Consider the following 17,130-nt stretch of genomic DNA (forward strand, 5'->3'; position numbering starts at 1 on the left):
CACCCGCTGCGCAGCTCACACTTTCTGCCAGGACCCCACCTCCCCATCCCACCCTGGCTACCAGCGCCTGCGCTGCCCTGGAAGGAGCGTGCCTCGGCTGGCCGTAATCGCCCCCGGCTCCCGCCCCGCCCGGGTTTCGCTGCCAGAGACGCCCTCCCCCCCCCCCCCCCCCCCCCCCCCGCTAGATCTGGCTCTTGGAGCCGGCAGGGCCACCGATTGGCCGGCAGTAATTACGGGCACGCTCCAGGAGGGGGGCTGGGCGGGGGCGGCCTCCAGCGAGCATAAATTATGCAAATAGCCGGCTCCGCACGGGGCTGACCTGCCGCCTCTCTCCAGTCACCCGCGCCGCCTCCGGGGCGGAGGTGGCCAAGGAGGGGGGCGCCCATTGTTGCGCGCCTTACTTAAGGGGTCCTGAGGCCGGTCGTGTGCCACACTCGGTGCTCACACGAGCTGATCTGATCGCCGGCGACATCACTCGGGAGACCAGCCGGGCGCGTGGCCCCTGCAGGCGAGGCTAGGAGGCCAAGCCCATTTCCCCTGGAGTCCCTGCTCTCTTCCCTGGCCCTCACGCCTGCTTCAGGCACAGACTAGCCCGGGTCGTACCGAACGTGAGTGCGCCTCGACGGCCGTGCCCTCAGCCCACACTCAAGCCCTCTACACTTCCTCCTGTCCAGACTTCTGTAGGTCCTTCTTGCAACGATGCCTGCCCCATTGGAGACCTGCCTCTCCGACATCGACTGCGCCAGCAGCAACAGCAGCAGCGACCTGTCCAGCTTCCTCACCGACGAAGAGGACTGTACCAGGCTCCAGTCCCTAGCCGCCACCTCGGGTCTGTCCGTGCCAACCCGCAGGAGCGCGCCCACCATCTCGAATGTTCCTGGCGCGCCTGATGAGGAGCAGGAACGGCGTCGCCGGCGAGGTCGTGCGCGGGTGCGGTCTGAGGCGCTGCTGCACTCCCTGCGAAGGAGCCGTCGGGTTAAGGCCAACGATCGCGAGCGCAACCGCATGCACAACCTCAACGCTGCTCTGGACGCCCTGCGCAGCGTTCTGCCCTCGTTCCCCGACGACACCAAGCTCACTAAGATTGAGACGCTGCGTTTCGCCTACAACTACATCTGGGCCCTGGCTGAGACACTGCGCCTGGCAGATCAAGGGCTCCCCGGGGGTGGTGCCAGGGAGCGCCTCCTTCCTCCACAGTGTGCCCCCTGTCTGCCTGGGCCCCCGAGCCCCGCTAGCGACGCAGAGTCCTGGGGATCCGGAGCTGCTGCCTCCCCCTGTGCCACAGTAGCGTCGCCACTCTCTGATCCCAGTAGTCCCTCAGCCTCAGAAGACTTCACCTATGGCCCCGGCGACCCTCTTTTCTCCTTCCCGGGCCTGCCCAAAGACCTGCTCCTCACGACGCCCTGTTTCATCCCTTACCACTAGGCCTGTGTGGGCAACACTATTGCCTTCTTCCACCCCCAGTCAATGAGCAATAGATGGGGACCAGTTGAGACCTCGGGTACCACCCTCGGCCCCCCCCCCCAGGTGGATACTGGGAACTTTAAAGGGGTGGGGGATACCTGACTACTTGTTAGGTCGCTGCACCCTTGTGGAGGAGGCCCCTTGGTCTCCAGCCCCCAGCATCGGCCCCTCCTGCCCGCCCTCAGAAGGCCTTTCGTTTTGCACTTTCTGAACTCCACAAAACCTCCTTTGTGACTGGCTCAGAGCTGACCCCAGCCACCACTTCAGTGTGATTTGGAAAAGGGACAGATGAGCCCCTGAAGACGAGGTGAAAAGTCAATTTTACAATTTGTAGAACTCTAATGAAGAAAAACGAGCATGAAAATTCGGTTTGAGCCGGCTGACAATACAATGAAAAGGCTTAAAAAGGAGACACAAGGAGTGGGCTTCATGCATTATGGATCCCGACCCCCACCACTGTGGGCTTGCTCCGGGAAGAACCTGAGCGCTTGCATAGCTATTCAGGGACCGGGCTGGAGGGTACTTTAATTTATTCAGGATGCTTCATTCATATGAAAATGTATTTTTGTACATAAAGAGTTTATTCTATTATTATGCGCTATCAAAGTTTACATTTTGTACTGCAGATGCTTCATGTAAATAAAAAATAAGAAAACAATAAGTCACCAGCTTCTTTGCCTAATATTCGTGTCTCTGGGGCTTTCCCCCCCTCCCCTTGGCGCCTCCACCTGTAAAGTGAAACATTATCCCACCGTCTCCAGACCCTCCAATCCTATTCAAAAACAACTTTAAAATAAAAACGCACCTGACTTGCACCAAGCCCGAGACAGATTAGGGAGTTTATGAGCCATCTTTTCTTTCCACCTTTGTAAACAAGGCCAATCTTTCAGGCACCCCGTAAGCCAATTAAGACTTTTTAGTGGGGAATTAGCCCCGGATCTGCAGCTACCTGTAGAGGTAGGGGCCTAGGGAGTCTTTTGAGGAACTCCACATCAGCTGGCTCTGTCTCTCAAAAGGAGGGGATTAAAAAGATCAATACAGTGTGACCACTGGCTAGGAAGCCCCAGTGACAGGTGGGCCTGGGCTGGCCGAGCAGAAGGGTGTATTCCTGGAGCAGCCCATTTAGAACGGGAGATTGATTTGTAAACCATGCCTTTAAAGCTTTGTCTGCGGAGGCTGAGGTCACCCTAGCTGTGAGCAGTGGGATAAATTGGGCTGCTGCAAAGTCCCTGAGTGGAGTCTACAGCTGCCCTAAAATGGTGGGCTAGGGTGCCGGTAGCCCACCACACACAGGCATTTATATTCTCTGCCCCTCCAAGCGTGGGGGAGGGGCTCCCACAGAGAAGGGCTTTTGCTCAGTCAGTCCCCCCGGGGGCCATCGTCAGGGCTTTCATTTGTTGCCAGAGAAATCCTACTAGGGAATTTTCTGGCTACCCTGTTGGTCTGTAGTCTGACAATCAGCTAGCAGCCCTGACCGGCCAGAAGCAACTTTTGCTTTAAATTTCAGAAGGGGGGGGGGGCTGGAGAAATGGCTCAGTGGTTAAGAGCACTGGCTGCTCTTCCGGAGGTCCTGAGTTCAATTCCCAGCAACCACATGGTGGCTCACAACCATCTGTAATGAGATCTGGCGCCCTCTTCATGCAGGCAGAATGTTGTATACATAATAAATAAATAAAATCTTAAAAAAAAAAGAAAAGAAAACCTAATTGTGAGAAGCTTTTAAAAAAAAATTCAGAAGGGGGGTAATTGCAAGAAGCTCCTTCCTGTAGTGCCGTCACTTCCTGTAACCTCATCTCCCATGTTGCCCCACAGTAGGACAACATCCCGCTACCCCACAGGCTGGGCAGCCCCTTTTGATGAATGTAGTTATGTGGGGTGGGGGTGGGGGCTTGTAGAACTCTGTCTAAGAAAAAGCCTCTGATGAAAGTCTTCCCTCCTCCTGCATTGGTTGTCCTGGTGGCTTGGGTCCACAAATTCATATGCCGAGTCAGCATGCTAAGCCCTGCCACAGGCAAGATGCCCTGTGTCAGATAAGAAGGCTACCTTCCAGAAGGTTTGGAAAATTGGATACCTTCTCTAAATGCCCCAGAGCAGGGAAAGATACTCTAAGACATCTGAGAAATTGTGAAGCCTGAGAGCTCAATCAATCGTTCCTTCTAGAAGTTGCCTCTAGAATGGCCCAGTCAGCAGCAAGCAGCATGGAAAACAGGCAGACATCCTTCCCAAGACCCAAGAATAGCACCCCATCTTCTCAACTGGGTTGCCACAATGGGTTCACAACTCCAAGGTGGAGGGTCCAGAGCCCCTTTCCCTTCCATTAAGGAACGTCTTTAAAGACATACATAGCAGAGGGCATCTCTACCCCTGACAGTCTTTATGATTCTTCCTAAGGAAGCACACACCTATGTAAGGACAAAGGGAGTAGCTCTTGAATAATAATAATGAAGGGAGGTAATTTAAAATGTTTCTCTCCTGCTCAGTGGCCTCATTATTCATACAACAGAGCCTCATTTATCCCCCTCACACTGTGGGAGAGGGACCTAAATATTCTAGCCAGGTAAGAGTATAGAAACTCCTGCTGAGAGCCAAATTTAGCTACCCTCAGCCATTGTCCACTGAGAGGTCAGCATGCCTTGAAGACTCATTTGTCCTCTCCCTCTGCCTCCTGTATGATATTTTTATAATTTTTATAAGCTTCTCCCCACAGCTGGAAATAGGGCGAAGACTAGGATGAAAGAGCAAAAAGGAGATAAAATGTAGAGGCAGGAGGATCTCTGGACGTTCAAAGCCAGCCTGGTTTACAGAGTGAATTCGAGGACAGCCAGGGCTATATAGAGAGACAGAGAGAGAGAGAGAGAGAGATTTTATTCCTCTGCTTGTTTCTTTGATGACTGCTCCTCAAGCCCCTGCTATATACTAAGCACTGGAGTAAGCAAAACAAAGTCTTTGCTCAGAAGGAGCTAAAAAATTCTAGTAGGCAGAGATAAAAATAAATTTATGAATGACTGTGAGGTGCCCAGAAGGGGAAAAAGAGAGTGAAATAAGGGGAATTTGAAATACCAGTGAGAGAACGGGTTCTGAAACACATGATCTGAAGAAGACTTTAATGATGAGTCACTTAGGCAAAGGCATGAATGAGGAGTCAGTGTCATGGCTTCGCTATGAGTCCTGTGCTTAGGGTGTGTGTGGGGGGGGTGCTTTTAGGGGGTGAAGCTTTAGGAAACTTCTCAATTCTTAGGCATCACCCTCCTTAGAGGCCCACGGTTCTGGGCCTCCCAGTGTTGGACTTGAACCTCTAGTATGAAAACAAGCCTCTCTGCTTCAATACTGTGCTGTGAAGCCAGCACAGGGAAAAGGCCAGTTATGCAGACATAGGAGGGACAGCATCCCTTGAAAAAGGCAGAGAAAGTCCAGCCACCAATAGCATGTTTTCAAGGAACAGCAAGAAGGCTGGTATAGCTGAAGCAGAAGGCATGAGGTGAGAGAGAGAAAAGACCACCAGGAAGGGCTGTCTGATCCTGTTGAGCCTTAGAAACTGCTGTGTGGGGTGGTGGTGACACACACCTTTAATCCCAGCACTAGGGAGGCAGAGGCAGACGGACCTCTGTGAGTTCGAGACCAGTCTGGTCTACAAGAGCTAGTTCCAGGACAGGCTCCAAAACCACAGAGAAACCCTGTCTTGAAAAACAAACAAAAGAAAGAGAGGATGGGGGGGAGAGAAAGAAAGAGGAGAGAGAGAGAGAGAGAGAGAGAGAGAGAGAGAAGAGAAACTGCTGTACAGACTTGAGAGTTCCCATGTAGAGCTTTGAAGGTTTGGGAAGTTGAGGTCAGAGGGGAGATGTAAAGCACTCATAGTCTTAAAAGCCACGGAAAACAGAGCTCTAGAGAGCAGGGCAGAGTCTGAGCCTAAACTGAGGAGCTGTTCCTAAGTAGTGGACCCGCCATCTTGTTCCTAAGATGGTGGAAGACTGGTCAGAACCAGATACAGTTTGAAGGCAGAAACTCCAGATTTGCTGGAGCACTTGAAGAGAGAGGGGTCAAAGATGACCTACAGATTTGAATCAAGAACCAGGAGACAAATGCTGAAGAATGCTTAACTCAGCCAGAAACTGCCCATATTAGATCTCAAAGCGGAGACACAAACCTGGGCTGTAGTGCTCATGAAATGGGGCAGGCTTGTGCCAGAAAGAATCGCCACGCTGTCTGGACTAAAACTAGGGCAAACATCTCAGAGACAAATCACAGTGGGGGTAAGGAAGGGGGCTTGTGAGGTCTAGAGCAATATCTTCACTAACACCAGCAGCAGCCATGACACCATCACCACGGCCACGTTGAGCAATGTTGGCACACTTACTCTGGGTTCTGGACCCTGCACCAAATACATTACATATATTGTTTATTTAACTAATTCTTATACCTGATGAGGTCGAAAATATTATGAGCTTGGTGTGGTGGCACATGCCTTTAATTGCAGCATTCAGGAGGCAGAGGCAGGCAGATCTCTGTGAGTTCAAAGCCAGTCTGGTCTACATAGTGAGTTTCAGGACAGCCAGGACTCTATAGAGAGACCCTGTCTCAAAAAGGAAAAAAAAAGAAAATATCATTATCAAATATTATCAAGTATCATCATCTCTATGTCACAGAGGAGTGAGGTGAAGTGCAGCCAAATAACTGTCCAGCCCACATAGCTGGTAGCTGTGAAATTGAGACTTGAACCCCAGCATTCCTATGTTTCTTAAGGAACAGATACCTAGTGTGGCCAGTCATTAACCATCATGGGCAGTGCAGCCAACCACAAGCCGCTGTGAGCCACACAACAACCTTCAAGACCCAGCCTGACCCATATGGCGAATGATCCACCTACCATATTTTTGGTTGGTTTGGTTTGGTTTTTTCTTCTAGACAGGGTTTCTCCGTGTTGCCCTGGCTGTCCTGGAACTCACTCTGCAGACCAGGGTGGCCTCGAACTCATACTTTTGGTTTCTAATGATAAAGTAAGTAGCAAGTACAAGTGGAAGAATAAATGACAAGAATCAGCTAGAGAGAAGCAGCAGGCAGACAGCAACACATCATCAAACCGGTGCTTACAGCAGCTCCAAAGGTGACTGCAGGCACCCCCTGGATCTATCATGCTAAAATCCCGGCTAGACAGCAGAGAGAGTTCTGGGCAGATTTTCTGTGGTGGATGAGCCCGTAGCTTCCCATTCCCACAACAGGCATTTCCATAACATTGGAAAAACACTAGTAACCTTTGTTGGAAACAATGTAGCTTCTAGCAGTTCTCAAGGGTGCAATGTTTTTAATTCCCTTGGCTGTTTCCTCTTCTCTTTTCTCCTCATCACAAAGGGATGCCGGCAGCCTGAGCCCAGGAAAAGGAGTTTTGGAGAGCACTTGAGATAAATATGCTTGAGTCTGGGGAAAGAGATCCCTCTTGTCTTCCAGAGTCCACTCTCAACAAGCACAAACGGCTCATTATGACTTATCAATACAATGTATATTATACCCAGGGGTAAGCTTGGTCATAGCTGGAGATTGGGCCACAGCTGCTGTGTGGAACTTAGGGCTGTATGAACGAAAGAGTTCCTTCATTCCTCCAGCTGAGGGAGAAGAGAAATCGCCCACAGAGGGCTTGGTGGTTAGTTCTCTAGCAAAGATCTGAGACATAAGCTTGCAGGAGTAGCAGAGGAGGGAAAGCAGCCTACGACTTACTGACACTCAGGCATCCTTTATAAAATATGTCCAGGGTTGCTCTCACCTCAGCCAAGCAAGGAATAGAGGCACCAATATTAATGCTGAAGCATCTGTCTGATGGTGAGAATTTTAGCCCAGAAGACAGATCACCTACAATGACCACAAACCAGTATTACGGTTAGGACACATCTTGATTTAGAAGCTGCCTGCCACTCCTGGAGATTGCTTGGGATAAGCACGCTGCTCAGACACTGAACTTCATTTACTCCTTGCTGGCCTGATGTGCCCTGGATGAATGCAAGGCCACACAGGAGACAGCATACCCAGACTGGTTATGCTGTGGTTTCAGATGGCCCAGCTTTTTCAACAAGAACTGGATGCCACCACTGCCTGCCTTCTGAGGTCACTCTGTTTGAAAACTGTGTCTTCACCAACATGGTGCATTGTGGTGTGTGCATGCAAAGCGTATAGTCCCAGCACCTGGAAGGCAGAGGCAAGAGGATCAGGAGTTTGAGACTAGCCTGTGCTATATGAGACCTTCCTTGACTCAAAAAATAAAAGAAGAGGAGGGAGGAGAAATGTATATCTTTTTCAAGTCTTGGGAATGATGGACAATATTCACCAAAATGTTGCCAAGATAGTCTCAAGTCATTGAGATATAAGCCAAAAACAAGGAGTAGTGTACACCGTCCATTTATCAACTCAAATTTGATATTCACATCCTAATAAACTGTACCATTGGCCCTTAACCATGCAACTTTAATCTCCGAGACTAGCCTCCCCATATAACCCGAAGCCCTAAAGGAGCTTGCTAGATGCTATTGTTGTTTAACGGCATTAGTTCCCTCCATGCATTACTGTGGTTTCCTCTGTTAGTTGGTGGTCCTTTCTTCTCATAAACTTTGGGTTTTTCTGTGCTTTGGATGTTTTCAGTGTGTCTCACAAAGGTCAGGATGTGTGTGTGTTCGTGCAACCTTGACAAAATCCGGAATCCCCCAGAAGACAGGTCTGTACCTGCGAGGGTTTGTGGAGTCCAGGTTAGACCCTGCACAGGTGTTATCTTGATTAGGTTGCTCGAGATTGGGAAGGCCTGCCCACTGTGGGTGGCGGCCCTTCCTGGCTGGGATCAAGAACTGTATAGGAAGAGAAGAGAAGCTAAGCCTGAGCTTTGGTCCCTCTCTGTTCCCTGTGGATAAGCTAGGAGCATCCAATGCTTTAGCCTCAGGAGAAGGTGGAAGCCAGATCCTCTGAAATGAAGTGCAGCCTCGAAATGTTTGGGGAAGGCACACACATGGAGCTTTACTTCTGCATTCTGGGGGGCACCTTTGCTTTAGAAGAAAGGAGGTGAGAGGAGCTGTTCTGTTTGAGCAGGAGCTTTGCCAGGTATTAAAAGGCAAAGCCCTTTAACAGCCTGCAAGTCCTCAGTTTGGATGGAGGGGATTTTATTGTCCGGTACCAGAGCAGCAGTCGGGGAGGAGGCTCTTGGAACTCCCATTTTAGGGAAAAACTGAGGATGGGTAACTGTGTTTTTCCTTTTCTTTCTTTTGTTTTTGTAAGGCAGGACCTCCCTATGTAGCCCTGATTGTCCTGGAACTTATTCTGTAGACCAGGCTGGCCTTGAACTCACAGAGATCCACCTACCTCTGCCTGCTGAGGGTGCCTAAGCATCACAGTCTACCAGTCCAGTTCTGTCCATTCCTGCTCATTAATTTCATCCCACATCCGTCTCCTCCTCTAAAATCAAGGATAATGATGGGGTCCACCTGTATTACAGGGCTAGTCAAGGTTCCATTCACTAAAAGAGCTAAAGTTGGGTGTGGATCATTGCAAGAGCTCGGTAGACATTCGCTGTTGACTGATTCAGCTGTGAGCACTGTGTAACGAGATGATCTCTCTTTGGTCTCCAGATGGTCCCCTCAGCGCCTGAAGGTTGGAGGTCTCAGACAGAACCTGACTGCGGCAACTTGATTCTCAAGCAGTAGTTTGAGTGTAGAGGCCAATGCTAGACTTTAAATGTAAATCTGACTGGAAGACAGAAGAGGGATATTAAATTATACCTAGAAATAGGCTGGCTCAGGCCCAGGCTCATGCCTCACTGCCTCTGGGAATCCCACAGGCTGAGCAGAAGTACTTGTGCCCGGTACCTTCCTGTTTGTGAAGCATTTTCACATCCATCATGTGACATTAGCCTCACGGTGTCCACTGAGGTAGAAGGGATTATTGTATCTGTGGCACAGATGAGGCAAGGGGCTTAGAGGTTAAGTGGCTCACCCAAGGTCATGGGGTTAATGAGAGGAGAAGGTGGGACTCAGAGCCGCATCTGGCTCCAAGTCCGTCTCTTTTTCTCAGATACCTCCTTGTCCCTTCGGGCTGGGCTCCCTTGACCCAGGGCACACCTCCACTGCACAGCCTCTCTGAACGTCGTGGCTCGGGACCAAGCAAGAGAGAAGAATAGTGAATGTAACATCGGGGTGAACCGTATTAAATTGCTGATATTTCAGTTACACAAATGGCAAGTCCATCTACGGCAACCTACTAGCTAACACCTCCTTGGATACTTAGCAGGGATTAGGCAGCAAGCCAAGCATTTAAAGTTGTAGTGGCTTATGCGATCGCAACAGCCCTTGTCTCTATGCTAGGAATGAGGAAGCCAAAGCCAGGGCTGCAAAGCTAAGTGACTGGAGCGGGATTTAAATCCAGGCATAAGGACACAAGCACTTATTAATTGCATTACCTTGTCAATTCAGTCCCCAGCAAAAATACATGAACTTCTAATGACAGCAAACCACAGCTTATTCAACCATAAAGTGCTGCTTGCAGCACCTGGTATCCACACATTTGATAAATTTAGGGCTTACTTACTTATTGCTTTTTGCAAGACAGTCCTGGATGGGTCTCAAACATTTGTTCATGGTCTTGGGCAAACATTGACTTTCTTTGGTCTGAATTATCTTTTCAAACAAAATGCCTGTATATCCATAACATCTTTAGAAGATAGAGATGGTGTCTCTTGCCATAGCAAGGGACAGGTAGACGATGGGTATAGGATCAGAGTCCCTAAGCTCAGAGCCTGCCTGACTCCCGTACCTCACTAACTGTGCAGGAATCATCTGTTTGCTTTGGGTCCCACTATGGAAACTAGGCCTTGGGGAATGATTATAGAGATGGTAATCCAATGACTGCCACTGCTGCTGGGTGCTAACCCACTTTCTCTGACCTGAGGGTCTCCTATCTTCTTTCAGTATGAAACTGTGCTGGACTAGTCTGTTAGCTTGCAAATAAGTTAACATCTCGGACCCAGAGTTCTTAGCAGTACAGTGTAAGTCCTGGCCCACGACTAAAACACATGCCCCTTGCGAGTGTTCCCTGTTTGCAAGGTGCTGCACGCCGACCATCCTTATGGTCCTCCCACTGGAGATAGAACTGCCACTTGCAGAGAGTGATGGAAGGAAGCAACCAGGAGATGAGTCTTGTCTCCCTGGCCTGGCCATTGCTCTAGGAGACAGTCATACTGACAAGAAGGTTTATTAAAAACCTACTGTGTTCCTGACTTCCATATTCTAAATTTCCCAGGTGCACTTATAGAAGAAGTTGAGTGGAAGAGGTTGAGGTAACCGATTCACCTATTCAAAAATATTTTCTTAGTGCCTACCTTGTCCCTAGTTCCTGGGATTCAGGAGAGAAAGAGACACAGGAAAAAGATGGTTCATCAACTGTAGGAAAGACAGTCAGTAAGCAAACAATAATCTAGGTTACTGAAAGAATACCTAATAGAAAATCAAAATCAAAACGACAACAAAAAAAGTCCTTTGTCAAGATTAAAAAAGAACAAAATGTGCTAATGTAATATCCTGGGGTCAGAAGTGAGACACCAGAGTGGTAAGAAGAGGCCTCGCTGCAGTCAGGAGGACAAGCAGAGGGAACAAGATTAGCATGCTTGAGGAGCAGCGTGGTGTGGACGGAGAAGGTGAAGGTGAGGACACAGCTTAAGTCACATGACACTTACACAGCTCCAAGGCTGATGCTGTCAGGGTGACAGTGGGTACAACTCGGTGAGCTGTGCAGAGCAGGAGCCGTCCCGGCAATGGTGCCAGGATTGCCATGCAGCACCAGGTGCTCAGGCCTGTACCACAGGGCATCTGTGCTCAGCAACAGTCGCCTACAGGGCAACCGCTTGCCAACAATAGCTTAAAAATGGGTATTTAACAAAATTCAACATGTAGAATGTGTGTGTGTGTGTGTGTGTGTGTGTGTGCAGTCTTCCTATGATACACAGCTGAGTTTAGTCAGTGTGGGCTCCTATACAAATAGATCATTTGAACAAAAGTGCTAGTCATTCGTGATTATGGGCTACTCAAGGCCAACAACACAGGCTGTGTGGGCACCCGTAGACCTCAGAATGAGCATAAGCTATTCATGGAAGGGCAAAGAACAGAGTACACAATCCTTACAAATAGCAGGGCTATTTTATTTTGTTTTATTTTAACAGGTCTTGCCTCAAGTTTATTTGTACAGACAGGATAGGGCACTGGCCACCTGCAAATGGTGGGTGGTTTGCCACGCCAGCCCATGTGTTGCCACACTGGCAGGCAGAAGCCTCTTCTCTGGGGCCTTCACAGAGGCTTGGGCACCTTTGCGAATTCGAGCTGGAGCTGAGGCCTCTGCCATAGTTTGAACTTTGGGCTTTGGTTGGCATAGCCGGTGACCCTTGGTCATACAGCTTCGAATCTGCTTCCCAAGCTTGGGGGTGAGCGATAAAAGCAAGTGGCTGAAGTGGGGGCCCTTTGGCATCTTGGGCTTAGCCCCCTTAAATCTCACAAGGTCCGTGATGGCCTCTGCAGGTGCACTCATTGCCCTCAAATTACCCGACTGCATTTTGTTCAGGTGGTTCCTGTTGTACTTCTTGGCAAAGCACATGTTCCTCAGGAATTGGGAGCCGGCCCCCTTAAGAAGTTCATATTCTTGTGACTGGGTTTCTCAATGCAATTTTCAGGATTATTAACATTTTTTTCTTTTTCTTTCTTTTTCAAGACCGGGGCTTGAACCCAGAACCTTGGACAGGCTAGGCAAGTGCTCTACCACTGAGCTATGTCAGTCCCAGCACGATCTCTTTAGATGTTGCTAAATGAAATGCTGAGGAGGAGAAGGAGGAAGAGGAAGATGAAAGGAAAGAAACCCCCCAAAACAAAGGTACCAAAATAAAGGTCTTTTATACAGACAGTTCTAACACACAAACCCAAGGGTGCAACTCAGCAGAGAAGAACACAGTGACGTCACGGAGAAGCAGGGCCCTCTTCGAGGAGCCATTAAAATGGTGTAAGTACCCAACCTGCAGCTTGAGTCTAGTCCAAGGGAGAAATAGATTGTAAACATCACATACATTGGTCACAACAGTGTAAAATTTGGCTCCGTGCAAAACATCCGAAAGGGAAGAGTCAGAAATGTCAACGGGACTTCATAAATGGTGACAGGGTAAAGCAGCAGGCCTTCAGATAACTGCTTAACCACACACTTGAAGGCTTTCTCCTGATTTCAAACCGGGATGCAAATTATGAGAGGGAAAACGACGCGTTTTCCACAACCAGCAACACGGCAGTATCAGTCAGCTGCGGGCAGAAGCAGGACTCGCTGGCTGGGCGGCTCACCTGTGACCATATTTATTAACTAAAGACTGTCCTATTAGCCCTTGGCTGTCTTTCACAACCTTGGCCTGCCTCCCTGCTATAGACAGCACTTTTAATAAGTTCCCCTGTCCAGATTCCTCTAATGATATGCTTTTTACTACATAAAAAGGGGCTTGTGAAACCTAATTCCCCTGGCAGAAGCGAGCAGAGATTTCACATTTCCTCCAGGTTTGCCTGCACCTGCCCTTGCGAGGCACGAGGTTTTGTGTGCAGAAGCCTCCAGGGGTTGAAATTTAGCCCTGTCCGTGTAGCAGTAAGGTCAGCCGAAGTCACTGGGTCCCAAGACACTGGACTTCAATCTCCAATCAAAAACAAAACATCAAAACACTTCTATTCACTGGGACGTGCTCAGCGGGGTGCTGGCATTACAAATGTAAGGCCGCTAGGCTCGGGGAAGGGGCTCCGCTTAGACAGCCGATTGTTCTTGGAGATCTGGCCACCTCCTGATCTGTGACAGCCAGGCTCCCAAACACTGAGAAAAAGCCGGCCTCCTCCGGGCTGGGTCTTGGCTGCCACCTGATACCTGAATGAAGAGCAGGCCCAGCAAGATCCAATCTCACTTTGGGATGTCTGTCTTTGTGAGAAATGGTTTTGATTTTCCTTAAAAATCATTAATGTGAAAGAAAATTAATTTTTGGCTGGTTTTCGAAGATGAGTGTTACATACCCACTTGTCAGACTGGCAGTTTTGTGGAAGGGCACGTTGCCCGTTTACCAGTGTCGTGGTTACTTCCCCACCCAGGACTAGTGCCCCAATTCTATTACCATCTGGTGTAAGGATGCTAATTTCAGCGGCAGCCAGTGCCAAGCGAGCACTTCCCAAGAGCCAAGCACGGAGCTACTGAAGTTGTAGAACAAACAGGAAAACACTGATACCCATTTTCTACAGGGGGACACAGGCTCAGAATCCAAGGGGCTTGCTGGAGTGTGCAGACAGTGCAGGGACAGGACTTAGATTTGAAGCCATGTTTTTAACTGTTAGGTTTCAGGCTCCACGCTTGCCCCAGCCCTTCTACTACTAGGAACCTAAGGACAAGGATTGATGCAGGGTGAGATAAGACAGGGTTCGAATGGCTTAACAGTTCACCAACAGGTGGGCATCTGGAATAGAGAGATCTATCACTGCAAACAGAGGTACCCCTAAATCTCCCAAAGGAAAGAGGGTCTGAGAGGCTTCCAAGATGAAGGGAATATTTTTACTATGAAAGTGGTATAAAAGAAGGAAGGAAGGAGAGCGAGACAAAGACACACACGGAGAGAGAGGGAGAGAGAGAGAGGGAGAGAGAGAGAGGGAGAGAGAGAGAGGTTCTTTATTGGATTACAATAAGTTTGGATTACATAAAAAATATAATAAATAAAACTTATCTTTATTCCTATTACCCCAAATCAACCATCCTTCCCTTTATCAAAGGAAGCACAATTTATAGCCAACAAAAGGCACATATTCTAAATTTAGATTTGTTGAATATTGACAAAAGACTCTTTAGCCATCTTGCCTGCTAAGGTACAGAGCATTTCTGCTGGTCCAGGTAATTTCTGGTATCCCCTTCCATTCAGTCCCCACCTCCCACTGCAGACAGACACCTACTGGTTTGCTTTCTGCTTTCTTAGTTCTGTCTGTTCTAGATTTTCATCTAAATGGAATCAGACTACACATTTTCTTATAGATGAGGGGTTTAGTTACTCAGAATTATTATTAAGATCCAATCATGACATGGGAGAGGAATAGATAGATAGGCAGATAGATAGATAGATAGATAGATGATAGATAAACAGATAGACAGATAGATGATAAATAGCCCAAATTCTTATTCACAGAGTAATATTCCATTGTATATATATGTGTGTGTATGTATGGTATGTATATATACATATATGTATACACACATGTCACACATATGTATATACACATACCACCACTTGCCATCACTTTATGGTGTGTATCTGGGTTATTTCTGGATTGGTGCTGTTATGAAGATGGCTCTCAAGCATGGACATATATTTTGATTTTTCTTGAGCATGGAATCACTGAGCACATACTAAGAGTATATTTAAATTTAACTTTATAAGAAACTTCCAAAGTAGATACACAGATTTGCAGCTCTGACAACGATATATGAGTGTCCCAACTACTTCAAATACCTGTTCAGGCTTGGTGCTCTTATTCTTTTTAATACTAGTCTTGTGTATGTGTGTGGGGAGTGTCCTAGCATCCTATTATATTTTTATTTATATATTCACTTATCATGGTATGCATGAGTTTTTTATTGCATATGCCCATGGAGGTCAGAGAGCATTGTGTCCCTGGAAACGGGGTTGCAGGAGGACATGGGCCACTTGATGTGGGTGCTAGGAATCGGGTCCTCTGCAAGAATAAGAACACTCTTAAAAAAATAATTTATTTCTTTTTATTTTATGTGCATTGGTGTTTTGTCTGCACGTATATCTGGTCGAGGGTGTCAGATTTTGGAGATACAGACAGTTGTGGGCTGCCATATGGGTGCTGGGAATTGAACCCCAGTCCTCTGGGAGAACAGCCAGTGCTCTTAACCACTGAGCCATCTCTTCAGGCCTCTGTGCCTTTTATTTTGTATTCTCCTGATGACTAAGTGAATATCTTCGGGTGTAATTATTGATTGTTCATATAGCTTCTCTTTGGTGAAGGGCCTAAGTCCTTGCCCATTCTCCTTACCTGTTATTTTATGTGACTCAGATTAACACATCATATGTGGATCTCAGTTCTTTTCTATGCTACCGCGGAAGGATAACAGAAAAGAGTAAACCAACTCATAGCAAAAGGCATTCCCAAAAAAAAGTTCACACTAACCCATTTATGAGTAGAAACCAGAATCGACTCCTGTACCTGCCATTTGCCTGTTCTTTGCTGCATTACGCGTCTTCTTCGGCTAGGTCATGGGAAGACTCTTCACGCATTCTGAACAAAGGTCATTGCCAGACCTCTGCACCCAGGCGTTAGCATGGATGTCGCTTCCCTTTTCATTTACCTCACAGTTCTTTTTAGAGAGCTGGTGTCAGTTTTGATGGAATCTAAGCCACTCGTCTTCCTCAGTAAATCACAGCTTCTTAATTTAACCATAGGTTGCAGGTAATTAAATGGATTCCAAAAACCACGGCAACAGCAAAAGGCTTCTGAACTGTGCCCAACATCAATTCCAACACACATAGGTAAAGAGTCGGAGCTGTTTCTGGACAGGCTCGCCGGTGCTGCAGTGCAGGCTCTGCAGCTTCAGTTCTGAATGCATACATGTGCTTTTTGCACTCCGTATGCTGCCAAGCCATGCTGTGTCAACCAACAATGCCCAAAATGCCTCTGCTTTGTTTGGAGACTATCTTTTGTTTTGAGTTGTCATGAGGTTCTGTATATATAAATTTTACTGCTCTGGTAGCCATATAATGGTAAGCCAGGAATAATGGCACATGCCTGTAATTCCAGCATTTGGGAGTTACAGCTAGGATGACCAGGAGTTCAAGCCCAGGCTGGGCTACAAAGTAAAACTGAGGCCAAATCGGGTTACTCAAGACCTTATTTAAAATTATAAGCAATAATAATAATAATAGTGATTTAATTTTGAGTAACACATTTTTTCTGCCATTTTTTCCACAGTATATACATGTCAAATTAGTAATATTTAGGGATGGTATTATGCTAACATGTTTGATTTAGAAATTGAATTTTGAGTTACTGATTTGAGTTTCCTAAAACTTACTAAATGAAATTTGGCTTGTACACAATTCTAAAACTACTGTTTTATGCTACATATTTATGTGAAGTTGTGTTCTTCAGTACTGACAATGATAAAATAAAACTTCAGGCAAAAACTAAAAGTGCTGCATCTTACAGTATCCAGTATTCAGCCGACTTAATTTTTATGTAAAAATAAGCACACCTTTATCTCATTAGTATGCAAATTTGCCTCTTGCTTTTAATAAGTGTTAATATGACAGCCATACCAAACAACTGCTTTGAAATAAATTTCCTTTTTGCTGTCAGTGAATGTTTGATTCTTGTAGTTATCTTATAGATCTGTGCACCTGGATTAGCATAAAAACTTCCCTGGTGGTAAGGATTCCAAAGTGGACAAAGTTCAAAAAGTTTCAGCCTATACGACTTGCTCAAGAATCCAGGATCTGCTTTCAGGACTGGCGACTCAGGCGGCTTCTACAGCAGGGCTGCATCAGGAGCAGCAGCATCCGTCCTGGCTCCTGTCTGGCCTCAGCATCCCAATCAATCAAGGGGGGTTATCGGGATTCTTGAATGGACTCACATTTCC

General features: G+C 47.5%; 1 protein-coding gene across 1 annotated transcript; it reads left to right on the plus strand.

Annotated features, from left to right (window-relative positions):
* Positions 1-699: 699 nt before the first annotated feature.
* Neurog1 (neurogenin 1) lies at positions 700-1,425 on the plus strand. Its single transcript, XM_041659671.1, has one exon. The coding sequence runs from the start codon at positions 700-702 to the stop codon at positions 1,423-1,425; it is 726 nt and encodes a 241-aa protein (XP_041515605.1).
* The last annotated feature ends 15,705 nt before the right edge of the window (positions 1,426-17,130 follow it).

The sequence above is a fragment of the Microtus oregoni genome, unplaced genomic scaffold, assembly GCF_018167655.1.
Source record: "Microtus oregoni isolate MIOR12 unplaced genomic scaffold, Mior012 000011F_ref0000422, whole genome shotgun sequence".
Classification (NCBI taxonomy): Eukaryota; Metazoa; Chordata; class Mammalia; order Rodentia; family Cricetidae; genus Microtus; species Microtus oregoni.